At 36.0% G+C, this 16,823-nt stretch overlaps 1 protein-coding gene and 1 long non-coding RNA gene across 3 annotated transcripts in view; one reads left to right on the top strand and one right to left on the bottom strand.

The window, feature by feature from the left end:
* The window catches only part of pkaap (A-kinase anchoring protein pkaap), a 56,880-nt gene that overhangs the window by 5,864 nt on the left and 34,193 nt on the right, over positions 1–16,823 (top strand). For both annotated transcript variants that reach the window (XM_081770445.1, XM_081770446.1), the window contains exons 2-4: positions 3,104–3,280; positions 5,997–6,846; positions 13,043–13,166. In XM_081770445.1, coding sequence (XP_081626571.1) covers positions 3,104–3,280; positions 5,997–6,846; positions 13,043–13,166 — 1,151 coding nt within the window. The remainder of the gene's footprint in view (positions 1–3,103; positions 3,281–5,996; positions 6,847–13,042; positions 13,167–16,823) is intronic.
* Positions 15,312–16,823, bottom strand: part of LOC145694334 (uncharacterized) — a 92,873-nt gene continuing 91,361 nt past the window's right edge. The window contains exon 3 of the long non-coding RNA XR_014132996.1: positions 15,312–15,443. This is a non-coding gene — a long non-coding RNA (uncharacterized LOC145694334). The remainder of the gene's footprint in view (positions 15,444–16,823) is intronic.

Raw genomic sequence — 16,823 nt, 5'->3', positions numbered from 1 at the left:
TATAATAAAATTTCTCTAATGTAGCGATGTAGAATGTAGAAATTGTCGATTTGAACCATTCTTGATACAAGGCTAATCTGAGAATGTTTCCTCATATGTATATAGTTTTGCGCGGTGAAGGAAGAGAGATACGCCATGGAGAAGGCCCGAAATTCCAATTTGGAAGATTATTGTTTCAAGTTTAAATCCTTCAGCGTTGGGAAATTTACCTGTATTTGTTTTGGCGTCGAGCTTGGGTGACGATATATACAGAGTGTCCATAAAAATACTATCATATTTTAAAATGGTGTTACGTCGCTTTGAGTAATCGTATTTAAATGAAATTGGTCACATCTGGAAGAAAAACTCAAATATTTTTTGTGCACCTCAACAATGGACAACAATGTTTTTAATGGACGGGATCAAACACAGAAAAAGTAAATTCACAATTGTATGTTACTTTTATATAGTGGTGTGTATTCCTGGTTTTACTCCTTTTATCTCCTTTCCGTTTTAATCCTTTTTACCTTGCCACTGAGGAAGGAACCAGCTGAGAGTTCCGAAACGTCAAAATATTGAAATTTTTCGAGGGAGGATTCATTGGTAAGTATTCTTTTTTTTTTTTTTTTTTTTTTTTGTGTGTGTTAATTTTGAATATCCCCCTATGCGCCCATGTAATTATAATTATAAATTCACTCATGTTTACTTTGTGATTAGCCGACATGGGTTCATTGTTGGATATTTAGCAGGTAGTTGCTGTTTCTGCTGGAGGTCACTTGGGAAGCTTGTATGTTTCTATACTGTTATGCCGTAATGTGCTACGGGTCGTGTTGCTATTAAAGAATAAGTATTAAGGAGTTACGGCGACACCACAAGAACGAAATTGGTGTGCTTTCGGATATCTCAGCATGCATAGTCTGATACAGGTTCAGCGTGCTTTTAGGCAAAGGTTTCAACATCAGGCTCCTACACACACGTCAATTTTGAAGTGGTGTCTGATTTTGTGGATCGTGGCTGTATATGTCATCAAAGTAAATCATTCATGGTGTCTGTCGGTCACAAAATCAGAAAACGGTCATGAAAGTCAAGAAAAAGTTACGAAATTTAGCGTTTAGGTCACGATTTTTTTTATCTGTACAAATATAAGTACAGATCTGCAGGGTGTCCGAGAAGTCCTTCTCTGCTTACAAAAATTGATAACTCAGGCTAGAAATACGATAGAAATATGAAACTGGTGTTGAATTGTTTACAAACTATAAAAGTTTTGGTCACATCAGTACACTTCCACATGAGTACCCTTGGTAGCACGTAGCACATCTAGGCGATATTCAATTTCCATCCACACATTAGCCAACATCACTGGAGGGATCGATGCAACGATTGTGGTTATTCGTTGCTGCAGGGTTTCAAGATCTGGTACACGTGTTCGGTAGACCTCATCCTTGACATAACCCCATAAAAAGAAGTCTAATGGGGTTATGTCAGGAGAGCGTGGAGGCCAAGCTGTTGGTCCATCACGACCAATCCATCGCCCAGGAAATGTCCTATCGAGATAGGCACGGACGTCCAAACCCCAATGAGGTGGTGCACCGTCTTGCTGAAAAACGACATCGGGCGATACTGAAGCAGCTGAGGAACAGCACACAGCTGCAACATATTCAGGTACACTGCAGATGTGATGGTATCCTCAGGGAAGAAGAATGGCCCGATAATTCGATCGTGCAATAACGCGCACCAAACATTCACCTTTGGACTACCTCTGGTGAACTCCCTGACCTCCCTGGGGGGTTCTTGACATCAGGTGGAGTCCTCCCAAATGTTGTCTGGAACTGTCTCTGCACCGTGGTTGGTGATCGTGTCTCATGGTACCACAGGACACACTATGCCTTCTCCTGGTTGGTTGGCATGGCTTCTTGGGCTTCTTACTTATGTACTACAAACCTAAAACAAACAAAATTGAGACTTGGTAAAACAGAACAAACCTAACACAGACAAAAACTTTTATAGTTTGTAAACAATTCAACACCAGTTTCATATTTCTATCTTATTTCTAACCTGAGTTATCAATTTCTGTAATCAGGGAAGGACTTCTCGGACACCCTGTATAAAACGTTAAATTCGCCGCCAAAAATGTCTATGATTGGCGGCTTTAGACGCTACCAAATTACAAGCGAAGCACGCTTCTATCGCGTACATGAAAGTTCGGCCTAATTTGCACCCAAATTTGCTCTTAAGAATGTTAGAAAATTTTATAGTTTAGTAAAGAAAAGGTCAAGAATTTTCATTTTGAAATTTTAGTAGACACCCTGTCATTTCATCAAATATGTTGGAGCGTGTGTGGCGTGAATGGGAATATCGTTTTGATGTCTGCATCGCTACTCGTGGGGCCCACATTCAATGTCAATGAGATATAGTAAAAAATATGTTTTTTTTTTTTTTTTTTCAAATGTAACCAATTTCATTTAAATACGATTATCCAAAGCGACATATCACTTCAAAGTATGATAGTAATTTTATGGACATGCTATATATTGTTTTCAGCACGAGAAACAAAGGAAATAACGCGACTGAGAAAGCTTAAAATTTAAATTCAACAGTATCCTGCAAACATCTGTGCGCGATTTTGAACATTCTCCGTTCATGGGTAGACGTTTAGTCTGGGAAAGTCATAGGCGTAGGTATTCATGAAGTGAAGTGAAGTTTGTTTCGAATTTGAGGCCTCCTGAATATGAAGTGTGAATGCCAGTCATATATATATATATATATATATATATATATATATATATATATATATATATATATATATATATATATATATATATATATATATATATATATATATATATATATATATATATATATATATATATATATATATATATATATCTGTGCTTCTCCATTTTATCTTTTAAGTAGATTATGAAGAAATTGTAAGTGAAAAATGGTATTTGTTTAACTTCTATGTTAAGTGCACCTATGTTATTAATTATTAAAAGTAATACTTTTTGTTAATGCCTTGGAAGAAAGTAGCAGGATATAGGAATTGAATTTTGTGCAAATTACACCACACTCAACAAAGTAAATGCATTATTTTATTATTTATTTTTTCCTTTGTGATTTTCAGGTCAAAAGGAGAAAGTAAGCAAGTCAAGATCTTTGTCGAATTCGCCAGCAAAATCTGTAAAAAGTCATGATACTCTGTCGAACGGTGATGTTCCGGTTCTGCCAGATGCTTTTGAACCGTGTCGTACTGGACCCCTCTCTGAATTTATGGAAGATGAACTGCCTGTTGGAGACCTAGGTACGTTAATTGGGTGATAAAAAGTTATCCCTATTATATGAAACCTAATTACAGGGCTCTTGAGAAATAATTTTATATATATATTCTTCATTGAAAAGTTCGCTATTGGAAATTGCTTTATCTGGTGCTTCTGTTACAAATTAGACTCCAGTCATCCTATGAGCAATGTTTTTATATATGATGGGAGAAATTATTTTGGCACTCTATGGCGCGCATTTGTCTCTGCCAACCAAGTAATGCAAGGAGAAGTGAATCTTCAGATTAATTCATTAGCCTCATGATAAGGAAACTGATATACCAAAGTAGTTTCACCTGTAAAAGAGTTTTACTTTGGTCAAGCCAAAGAAAAGAAGCGAGGATCATCCTTATTATTGTCATACATATCACTAGAGAAAAAGCAAGTTTCTCTGGGAGGCATCTGTTACAAATGCGTGGTTTACTGTTCTTAAAAGCAGTCTTGTGTTGAACTTCAATCAAACTGTTTCAATGTGAGCTAACGTCTTTGTCCATGACTTCTAAAAGCTAACTGGAGACATTCCTGTTGAGCCTTTCTGACAGTGAGAGAAAAATTATCAACCTCACCCCTCATAACTGAAATAAACTAGGATTCTTAAAGAACGTTTGATGTGCAGTTTATAAGCTCATCACTATATTGATATAATACGTTTCCTGTGACTAAAAGTTGGAATGAATTTTGTGATAATCGTAATTCACTTTTCTTCCAGTTATAGAAACTAAACGCATTAAATTATTCCTATGTAGAAAATGTGTCAAGCGTTTAAAGACATGAAATGTGTTTTAGAAATAATCAACGAAGCCATCAGCGCACACTGAAAATGTTTGATTGAACTATAATCACTTCGTGATACAAGGTAAAACTCTTCTTATTTGAGTTGTTAATTATGTATTCCATAGTATCTATAAGCAGTTACCACTAAGTTATCTATTATCTACATGTTTCCACATAAAAACCGAAGATTCATTGCCACAGAAACAAGATATGTTGGATTTAATCCTGTATTAAGCATATCCCATTAGGATTGTTATTGCCTATCACCATAAGATCCGCTGATCTATTCAGAGATCTCCAAGATTTCTCAGTTGGAACTATGCACTTCGCAACGTGTTACTGATACCACCGACATGTCCCGCTCATATTAGGTGTCTTGATTTTATTATTCGTATCATATTTAGTGACGTCTGAAGTTGTGTAGTCTCCTAAACCCCCCTCCCTTTATTGATGTGTTTTCGTGGGAAATACTTTGTCGAAATCCCTGTTTTTGGAAACACTCAATTCTATTCTCTGCTCGCTCGAGACCATCATTCACAGTGGAATGGACAGAATTATGCTTTCATAAGTCTTTACTTAATACATAATTTTTAATTGACACGAAAACGCGTTAAAAAAAAAAAAAAAAAAAGTGATCAGTAATAATACCACGACCAAAATGTCGTGAAAAGTTTAAACATTATAGGTTCTATTTTCTGAATGGTTCAAAAACATTCTGGCGCTAATATGAGTTGGTTTTGTTTTTGACAGCAACGTCTATCTTTGGCTGAGATTAACTGGTTGATTGTTGGTGCAGAGTATTGTAGACACAAGTGAAGATTTTGTGTATGTGTGTGTGTGTGTATGTTTATGGATTTCAACTCCAACCAAGAGAATAATTCTTAATCCCGAAAGGAAACCCGTGGCACGTTTCAAGCAAATTAGGTGTTTACTACAGTTCCCCTTGAAATATTTTCTTGAAGTTGTAAGGAACTCCTCTTATCCGTGACTGCAATCTCAAATGCTCGTTCTTTGACGGAAAGAATAGTTTTATTGAAAATAGTCAAAGGTATATTGGGATTATTTTTATATATTGAGAAAAATATTCTAGAAATTGCCCCCTTAAAAGTGGAATTTTCGAAAACGCTGCGGTAAGCATGCTATTATTTTTAATGAGAAGCTGAATTGATAATGAAACTGGTATTGATACCGAGTTTCATCTCCCTAACTTTAGGGGCTCGGATGATATTCTACTTTTGGCATAAATTTTGAACCCATCTTCTCATCCCTTACTATGCCATTTTAATAAAAGTAACATGACAAAAAACCTGTTCGATACAAATGCTAACTATGTTTGAAAATTCATATCAGAGGTTCAATCGTTTTCTTATGACCCAATCACAAATAATTACTTTCATTTTTGTCACTAGAAATCAGGAAACTTTGAAGAAAGCATACGTCGTTTCATACAAATCAGAACTACACGTATGTAGTTTTTTATGTGAATGTATTGTTTTGCTCAGCAAATAGTTTTGTTTGTGTTTAAGTATATACAAAGCAAAGCTTCTACTTATGGAAAAAATCAGATTAATTTCAAATAAAGATGCTCTTAAACATTATATTTAATGGGATCAGTTTACCTTTTGCCTCTGACTGATATCAAACCCCAAGCAGTATGTCCCTAAAACGAAGAATATTAAAGATTCTTACATTAAGGGAAATGGTATTACTGTCTGAGTAAATGTGGCTGGTCAGGAAGCGGACTGGATAGATCGTGATGTGCACCAGCATGGGGACTTGATGTCCGTTCTCGCTCCAGTCGTGTACTTCTCTCACTTTGAATTTTTAAGAATAGTGTGGAATAACATTAAAATAAAATAAAATATAAAAAAATCGTTGTTAATTTTTATAACGTAATTAATTTATTTCCTTTTGTTTTCTTCGCAGGTGCTTCGTCGAGTTTCGTTTGTACCCACAGTCAGAACCGTTCGAGACTATCGAAAAGTCTGTCAGAAGTTTTGGCAGACAAAGGCGCCCTGGGCTACTTCATCCAGTACTTGGAGGCATGTGATGCCATTGCGTACATCAAATTCTGGCTGGATGTGGAGAGCTACCGTGCCGCCGCGTGTGCTAGGGTTCGAACGGATACCCTGGAGAATGGTTCTCGCCATGTTGTGTCGAGGGACGTGTTGGAGGGGAAGCAGCGGATGAGGACTAGCAAAGGCTCCGTGTCGGCGAGCATGGAAGACATCTCGGTGGGGACAGACTGCGACTCCTCCATTGACCTAGAAAGTGTGTTTGAATCTCCGTACCTCGCCAGTGGCGCTGAGGGACCTAGTCATGGGGAGTATTGCCAGAGGATATCGCAACGAGAGCCACAAATGTGTAGCGGGAGTGCCGCGGAAGGGGAATGTGGTTTGTGTAGCGGTGTTGTGAATAGTAAGGGTGCTGTGATAGGTGATGAGAGTGATGTGGAAATGCCAAAGAAACAGTTGTACTGTGGTGAACGTGCAGCGGATGGAATTGACTCGAATCCCAAAGAATCTCCAGAGCATAGCATGGTTTCGTGTTTGAAAGAGAAATCTCCAACGAGAGCAGATAAACTTGTCCGGGACATCGTGAATGATGCTGTTCGTATTTATAAGAAATACATTGCTCACGAAGCTCCATACTCGATTCATGTTAGTGATGAAATGCGGAACAGAATTGTTAGGACTATCTGTAATGAAAGTGGAGTTGTGGACCCAGAGTGTTTCACGGAAGCTCAGAATATGGTCTTTGAGAAAATCGAGCAAAAGTAAGTATAATGAAAGAGAGGCATCTTATGCTGAAACAAAATTTATTAATCGATAGTGGTAGAATATAAGGAACACAGTACTCATCCACATGGTCCCGCTTGATAAATTTATTATGAATTATTTGAAGGCAAACTCCTTCCTCTTCATCGGGCAGCGATTACTGCTACTTCTTATTCATTTGTTTCTTTTGTCACGTGAGAAAAAAACAATGAACTTTGAAACAAAACTCGTAGCTCTGATGCGTAGGTCCCTGAATCGATCGCAACTGTTGTCAAGTGGACCTCGTAGTGGACAAACGCCATGTGTGTGGGTTTTCTCGGACTTTCCCCGTTTCCTCCCACTTCCTTCATTCTATCTTTCAGCTTTACGTCCAACAGTTATGCCAGCTAGGGAGAAACGGGAGAACCTCGAGAAAACCACAAACACGATACTTGTCCATTACAAAGCCCACTTGGCGCGAGATTGGATTGAACCAGGAACTCCGCGCAGCAAAGTTGAACACTCTACCACTAAACCACCGTGTCCCCTGCTTTATTCTGTCATTTCGTTCATTATCACCATCTCCCTTGGCATCGGAACATAATTGTGGGACGGTAAATTAAAAAAAAAAAAAAAATCATAACATGTAAATTAAATTTGAAAGTGATCAACCTTTCTGGTTACATGATAACTGATGAGCTAGCTTATTTATTACAAAATAATGCTACTAGTGTGAGTGTACCTAACTGCATTTTTAAACTATACACATTGAGAAAAGTTTCGCAATTACATTACCCACTGATTAATTCACTTTGAAGTTCATCGTGTTAATTTCAAAATTTTCTAAGTCGTACATGAGAGAAACATTGTGTAGTGATACGGAAACTTGTTTATTTTATTTGTTGCCTGGTGTTGATAATGTTCTTAGGTATCAACGACAACTAAGGAATAAAAATAGCTTAGGGTATTTATACCTTACTGTGTTTTAAGGCAGAAGATACGGGGAGAAAACTTCTTTACTTTCTTGTGTTGTTTCATGATGTTAATAAGGAGTAACACTGTAGACCTATGCTGTTCCGTGAATATAGATTTTTGTTGTGTATGGGTCCAGATAAAACTAATTTTATAAAATTAAGCATAATTCTTGAGACGTAATGAATTGCCTATTTAATTGTTAGTATAATTATTGTAACCAAGAATTAACTTTATTCATTATTATTTCCGACAATAATGACTAGCTAGATATTTCAACACCAGAGCTTGTCTATTTCAGGCATGCCCTCGGAAAATATGCGAAACATACTTCGGTCCCACTCCCGCCACCCTCCGACGGATGAAACCCTTCCTTTGCTTAGGGAAAAGAATTGAATGACCTCGGCTGTGTGGCCAAGTTGTCTTTGAGGCGTTTGGTCTTGACGAATGAAGATCGTAGACTACTTAAAATAGCTAACAAGACAGTACATAGCGAAGTCGGTGAAATAATTCATTGTGGCAATGCCTTCGCATCCAACAATGGAAATATCTGGCCACAGAAACTTTTTCCTCCTTTTTCGAGGGAGGTACTTGAAAACACATGGAGAGCAGCGCCAGAAGGGACACCCTTGAAATAAAAAGGCTCTAAATATTTAAAATAGTAAAAAATTGTTTTCTTCCATATGTATACTGAAGTTTCAGACTTCAGAATTTACGAATATAACTGCAATTACTTGAAGAAGAGGAGCAGTTAAAAATCATATTACAATAATTAAAGTTTAACTATTTCATGTTCCTTGCTCGCTTTAAGTAAGAGTACTTGATCATCTGCTTCAGAGGAGAGAGGTTTTTCTATACTCAGATTGGATTAAGAATTGTTAAAGGTCGATTTGACAGAAGAAAATCTTGAGCTTCACCTAAAACTAACAGTGGTACAGATGAAGAGACACAGTCACATATTTGACTAGACCACTGGTTCTCAACCGTTGTGTCGCGACACACTGATGTGTCACGCAGTCCCATAAACTGTGTCGTGAGATTTGGGAATTTAATGAGCCAATTAGTCAGAATCAGTTTAGAAACAAACGAACCGTCAGCGCCCCCAACGGCAGTAGCAATGCTCAATACTATATAGAGTGACTACTTTTTAGAAACTTATAATTTTACTCTATTATCAGTGGCGTCTACCACAAGGAGGGTTTCGGGATTTTAACTCTCTTGAGCAAGATGTTATGGATTATATTAAGATAAATCGTGCATGTCCTGAAAGGAAATGAGATTGAATACATAACACTGCGTGTTCCACTAACGTATAATTTATACAATTTTAATATATCAAACAAGTGTGTCGCGATGCCGTAGACGTACAGTAAAGTGTTTATCAGTCAAAAAATGTTGAGAATTACTCTACTAAACCGTCATTCTTAGGCATTGCTTTATTATTATTATTATTGTAAGGTGTACTTGTATAACTTTATGTGGTCTTACAGTCTTACTTTACCGTTACATATATATATCTATCTATTAAAATGCTACAATAGCTATAAAAACGCCTGAACTCCAACCTCGAACTTTGGATTTCAAACCTTTGACGTACGGTTCTTTGTGATTTCACGTTTAACAAAGACAATATTTTTAAGTATGTGTACTTTAAATATTTAAATACATCTTTTTTTATATATATATATAAAGTTTATGTTTTAAAGCTATTGTCCAAAGCGTTTGTATTTTAACAAGCCGCCTTTAAAATCAATGAAAATAAATTGTGCTGCCATCTTTGGAGTTCTTTTAAACTATATGTTTGTGGCCAATCCTTTCGACAATGAGATCTCGAAAACTACAGGCTCTAGAAAGATAACGTTTTCACTGATCGATTGCAAATTTTGCATAGATTCTCCAGTTCTAATTGAATATTTAAAAAAAAAAAACATGGTCATTATTTCTGTATTACATTTTTACGGGTACACTGGAAATTTTAAAATAATAATAATAATAAAAAACTAAAGCATCATATCCTACGCATTATACATTCCAACACCACATTGTTGTATATACGGGTTGAATATGTCTCAGGCGTTTCTTTCCTGGTCAAATAATACTGAAAAAGGATGGATAACCATTTCTCCAGTCTAAGACGAATCTTTGTTTTTGGAGTGTTTTGCCCAATGAACACCATATATAACTGACATTATAATTAATTATGTATTTAACGTATTTGCTTATTACATACTGCATGCAAGAAGAAAGAAAACACTGGTCATACATGACTTAGAAACTCCAACCGGAACTAGGCTTAAATTTTGCAAACGGTGAAAGATATTAAGAAAAAATAATCGAAGAAATCTCCTCTTTGTGATACTCCTTGCCAGTTTATATATATATACGTCTTTCCCTTGTGTCTGTAAAGGGACATGTACAGATGTGAGGAATGAGATGATGATTTATGCTCATATGCAAATGATGCGCTTGTGTACAGAATATTATTAAATAGTCAGAAAACAAGGAAATACTATTTGCATTCTATTATTTTAAAAACAAATTTTAAAATAAAGTATAATTTGTAAAAAGACAAAACATAATTATCAGAAAACTAAAGCATAATAAGTGGGTTGCCCTGTTAATGAGTACCATAACATTTGACATTGTCGTCGAATTAATGGAAAACAGTTGATATATTTTAGCCCCTTCAATATTTTAAGTTAAGGTATTGGGAGGGGGAAGTGTAATTATTTTTCCTCCAATGTAATGTTGAGTATTAATTATAAGTACCGGTAGCAAAACAATTTGACAAGGACCATAAAGAACAATGTAATCTTTGATCCATTGGGATAGTAAGGTTGACTTATGAGACGTTGTTTTGAAGGGAGTAATATCTTCAAAGTTTTTCAACTCCTACCAATATATCGAGTCTTGAGGGCACAAATATCATATGTCCAATTTTTCCCAATATTGACTTTGTCAGCTACTTCGATAGTTTGATACTTCTATGTCAGATGCTCAAATATCAAATGTCCACTGTAAATAGCTCCTTGATAATACACAGTGAACAGATGTCGCAAAACTCGAACCCTCTGGTTTGCTAAGATACACTTATTACTTCGAAACAGTCTCCTGAAAATTTAGAAAACGAGACATATGACATTTGTGTTCTGAAGACTCGATATTACATTACATATATTAATTAATATATGTATTTGATTGAGTAGGTATTGATTGTAAACGTATATATGTTTCAGAGATATATAATTGTAAAGTTGTCTGCTTTCTTTCAGTGCTTCTTTGTGTCAGGTGGCTAACTTGCGCGCTCGTGGGGATATTTGCTTTGAATAGAAATCTGAATATTAGTTTACACATTACTTTAAATTGTATACACCGTTTCCATATGTTCTCCTTTAGCCTAACCGGCATAACCGTGGGACGTAAAACTCAATTTTTTTTCCATATGTTGTTGTTGTTTTTGAAGAGATGCCTTAATTTCACCGTATCATTCTTTCAGTTTATATATTTTCCATTGCTGTATTTTTAATTGTTTTCATATTTGATTTTACTGACTTCTGCTTTCTAGGGACGAAGTGAGGGACTATATTAAAATATAAGGATAGTTCCGAATATACGAGGGTCAGTCAGTTATTCACAATGTAGCTATAACTTCTCTTACCTTGTTTACTGACCTATGTTCTCGGTTATTTTATTGTTATGCTGTTGTAGTCATACTATGAAAGTTCAATCCTAATTCCTCCATTTGCCTTTTTTTTTTTTGTTGCAGATAGATCATGGTCGCTTCATTAGAAGTTTGCACCAAAGAGGAACAACCGAGCAGTGATCCGGTTTTTGTGGTTGGAAGGTGTATCAGAGGCCGGAATCCATCAAGGACTTTCGGCACAACACGGGAACAGTGTCTTGCCGCAACGGAGTGTCTACGAATGGATTGAAAAATTATGGACGCACGAGGAAGGAGCTGTAGATTTCTCCTTCCTCGTTTGTAACACTTGTGCGACCATTTTTGAATTTTCCTTGGATTTCATGAATGGATTGCGGCTCCTGACACGAATACACCTTCCGACCACAAAAATCGGATCACTGCTCGTTTTTGCTCTTTGGTGCAACCCTGTAATGGAGTGTCCATGATCTATCTGCAACAAAGGAAGACAAATGGAGGAATTAGGATCAGACTTTCGTAGCATGACCACAACAGTATAACAATAAAATAAACGAGGGCAGAGGTCAGTGTGAACAATGTAACAAAAGTTACAGCTACATTACGGATAATTTTTCACTTACCCTCGTATGTGCCAACATTGCGGGCTTCACTTCAGTTACTCCTTTTCACTTTCCTTCGATGTTTTGGAATGTCATCTGCAGAAGGAGATCATCTTGTACTCGGTGTTCTATTCACTGAAGGCAGTATATTATGAGGTTATGCAACTTTTTCACTGCTGGTTATTCTTGGGATCTACGACATAATTCTGTAATCCAGCTATTTTGTGGTTTGTTCAGTCGGTAGCTTCACTGGTTTCAAGATCTCGCGAGACGACTATACCAACTTTCTGCTATTGTTAACGTCGGTGATACATAAGAACAGCAATCAATTAATTTTCACTTTTGGTACGGGAAACTTGTGTGCGATTTCATGGTGACGTCTCATGTTTGGATCCCACATTAAGCTGAACCATGTTTCGTGTAACATCAGTGCTAAAAGAATTTGCGTAACTGTAAAACAATCAGCATCCGTATGTTACCAATTATTATTAGTTTTTGAACTGAATGTTAGAAAAATTGTAAGAACTTGTGAAAGTGTAATATATGTGTTCGGGGAAGTCTTGAGAAGACAATGAGTTTTCGTTGATAACGATATGAACCATCTATGAACTATTGTTTAGTTCATTTGCTATCGGGCATGATATCCATTGGTGGGGTCTGTTAAACTAAGACCATCTCAAAGAAACAAATACTCCTTTCTGGCCGAATGACTATAAAGCATGCTGTCTATGGGTTGGTACCGAGGTTCGATTACCGATGAGATCACGTGCTTAGGGTAGAAAATCGAGTAGAGGCATTTGAAACAGCAGTTCCCGTTTCATATAGCCTCGGCGTTTTTCAGAAACTAATACCCAGTTTTTGAATTAATTAAGATAGGGTGAAGAAGTTAATGTTTACTATATTAGAATGATATTTTTTGTGGCTGTTGTTTATGAATCATGTAAAATAAGAAAGAAAGTAATTAATATTTGTTTTTTGTTGTAGATACTTCAACAACTTTTTACGAAGTGACTTCCATTGTAAGCACCAGATCGACGTCTTAACCAGTGGAAATGTTCTGTTGACTGATATTCTTTATAATGAGACTGCACTATTTTACTTCATGGAGGTATTGTTATTAGTAGCAGTAGTATTCTTTTTCTTTATCAGAAATTGCTTTTTTATGGATCTCCAATGTGTGTGTTTTCAAAACGGTAATATGGCAAAGCGTATGAGAAGAAAGAACCTTAAATAAATAAAGCAGAAGTTTATAGATTAACTTTGTTCTATTATACTACCAATATAAACATTTTTGAAAACATGTGACACTTCATTATTAGCTTAATAATAAGACGTTTTATTATTCATGTATATTTTTCGTGTGAAAATTTTTGAGGAATTCTTCTGTTTCCTTTGCCGGTCACGAAGTACAGTGAAGATACCAACGCCAAAATAAAACTCACTTTTCTAATAATCAAAATTAAATGCACATGTTCTATAACTTTGTCATACTAAAACAGTGTAATCCTCTTTGCAAAGAACTCACATACGAGGGGGTCTCCAAAAGTTTTAATTATCACCATGATAGAAAAAACATACAATACTCACTGTAGTTGGTCAAAGTTAGTTCCGCTCCACGTAGTCTGCCTACTGAGACACATTTTTTTCCCAGCGTTTCTTCACCTTTTTCAATCCCTCTTTATAGAACTCTCCGATTTGCTCGAAAACCACTGTTTATTTATTTATTTAAATCCGCTGACTCAAACAGGAGAATCCCAATTACAGGAGTCTTACATAAAATATTACATCTATGTTATCAATTTAAAACAAACACTAGGATAAAAAAAAAATACAAAAAATAGAAAGAAACAAAAATAAAAAATACAAACACGCACAAGAATGCCAACATACATCAGTATTCATGTTTCGAGACCTATTACCATTACTACCTACTATTATGTGCTGCAATTTACAGACAGGGGTTTACATATACTCCAAATTTACATAAGTTTCCACCAAAGTACAATAATTTTTCACTTTACAACTAAAATCCAAATCACATATTTTTACTAATTTGTTGTATGCTTCACACATTGCAAATAATGGTGAATTTTTATATCCCACTGTTTTGGGTATTTTATTTACCAAAAGATTCCTATTTCTTAATTTACATGGGGTAGCGTTAAAGCATATTCTTTCCAAAAACGTACTATCATCAATTAATCCATTGATAATTTTATATAGGAACATTTGGTGGGCTACAATCCTTCTGTTTGTTAATTTGACATAGTGAAATTCCTTTAATAACCACATATACAAAAATTTTTCTCTGATATGATGAAACAAAATATTTTTTGAAATATAAGTATCTTAAAAATTTCTTTTGTATTGCTTCAATTTCATTTTTTTGTGACTTACAACTTGGTGACCATACTATTGATGCATACTCTAATTTGCTTCGAACTATTGAATTATATAATATTTCAATAACTGATAAATCATGGATATTTTTTGTACTTCTTATGATAAAACCTAACATTCGATAAGCATCATTCGTTATATGGTCCATGTTCCGTTAAGGGGGTCCAAAACTACACTAGACCCCATTAAGCTAACCTAATCTAACCTGACCTAAGCTAACCTAACCTGGCCTAATCTAACCTGACATAACCTAACCTAATATAACGTTATATTATGTAATCAAACGAAAATCAATAGAAAGAAGTGGTGTCAAAGGCACTGGACCCCCTTTAACGGAACATTGACCCGTTATATTATCAATATGAGTTTTAAATGACAAGCTATTATTAAAATATACACCTAAGTCTTTAACCTCATATTTCCCTTCCACTTCGAAAAAATTTACATCCTCTCTGTCGTCAAATCCCTGACCACGAGGTAGTTCCTTCGTCTTGGGAAAAAGTCACTTGGCGCAAAATTAGGCGAATAAGGTGGATGCGGCAAAAATTCATAGCCTAACCGGTGGGTCCTGGCGAGTTTGCTTTTAATGAGGTGTCAACAAGCGAGGACACCATCGTGCAGACACTTTACTCATGTACAGTCCCTCATGAATAATCCTCCACGCACTTCCGTCACTTAGTCCAGTCTCTGTCATCACTATTTCCATGGTTGATCTTCTGTCTTCGAGGATAATGGCCTCCATTTTCCTCACCATGGCAAGATCATCCTTGATTGAGGGTCTCCCCGCTCGTTGCTCGTCTGTGAGGGAAGTGTGACCACTTTGAAAGTTCCGCTTCCACCTCACAACCGTGTCATATGATTGGCTGTCATCCCTATAGGCAGCTTTAATTTCGTCGTAGATTTGGCGTGCGTTGTTGTCCTTCAAATGAACGAACTTTAAGACACTTCGAGCTTCAGTTTTCTTCATTATGCAGGTTGACGTCTTCTACAAGAAAGAATAATATGTGAAAAGAAAAATTAGACACATATTTGATATTTGCACAAGTATGCATAGAAATGACACTGATTATGCACAAAAAGTTTCATGGGAATATCTGTATAACTTCTTTATGATAATTAAAACTTTTGGATATCCCCTCGTAACTAAATTGTCAAAAAATGGAAGATATATAAAACTATAAAATGTAACTGAAGAAACGAGCAACAATGAACGAACATTCACTAACTAATAATCATTCAATGAATACAAACGAAGTAAGTTGTGCTTCACATTTTTCCAAGTCTAGTTGCTTCTTGGAGAACACATTTGGGCATTCGCTTTCTCGGAATAGCAAAATGTGGTAAACTCCAAGGTAATTAAAATTTTTGAATACAATTGTTGGTTCCGACGTAATAGAAATAAAACATTACATACGTTTTTTGTAAATATTCGTCATAGTACTTGTGTTTAAAAATGCACGTACTAGTTCTCCCATGAAGGGGCCTCGGTGGCTCAGTGGTAGAGCGTTCACCTCTGGTGCATGGGGTCCCGGGTTCAAACCCTGCTTCCTCCAAGAGAACTTTGTGGTGGACAAACACCTTGTGCATGGGTTTTCTAGGTGTTCTTCCGTTTCTTTCCACTTTCTTTATTCCATTTCAATCATTTCTCATCATCACCGTCTCCTTTAGCCTAGCCGGCCGTGGGACGTAAAACTCAAAGATATCATTTCATTTTTGTTCTCCCATAAAAGTATTTTTTTTTTAAATTTCACTTAAACTTTATGGACGTAAAAGCGATTCTCTTAGAATATGGGTTAGATGACACTGGTCTACATCAATTTTGCTGATTGGAGGCTACCAGCTGTTCTTTAATAATTCGATTGTGCCAAAACCAAAAATGAAATCCGTTTTTCTCTATCACGTCTGGTATTTTCACAAAATGAAATTTTATCTAATTATTTTATGTATGCATTAGAACCATTAATCGTAATGTAGTTCTAAAAGATGTCACAAGATGGCAGCACATACACTATTACGTTTAATTTTATTTTTACGAGTTATTGTAAAACATTTAAACGTACGAATGAAAGAATATATTAAATAAAGTATAGGTAATTCAAAATTATGTTCAATTAAAATTGAAGAGGGTATTACGTATGTAAATGGTCAAAATAAGGAATGAACACTGGGCACGAAGATTGTGGCCTGCCAGAGTAGATTTTGAATTGGGAGAGAAAAACATCCAGAACGAACCGCTTGTTGACCCTAAGAAAGTGTTACTTCCTCCACTCCACATAAAGCTCGGATTAATGAAACAATATGTAAAAGCTTTGAATCAGGATGTTGCTTGCTTCAAATACATTTGCTCGAAATTTCCGGCATTGAC

Source organism: Thermobia domestica, chromosome 9 (assembly GCF_964235325.1).
Source record: "Thermobia domestica chromosome 9, izTheDome1.hap1.1, whole genome shotgun sequence".
NCBI lineage: Eukaryota > Metazoa > Arthropoda > Insecta > Zygentoma > Lepismatidae > Thermobia > Thermobia domestica.
Note: the sequence above shows the minus strand (reverse complement) of the source record. Positions and strands in the feature narration are given on the sequence as shown.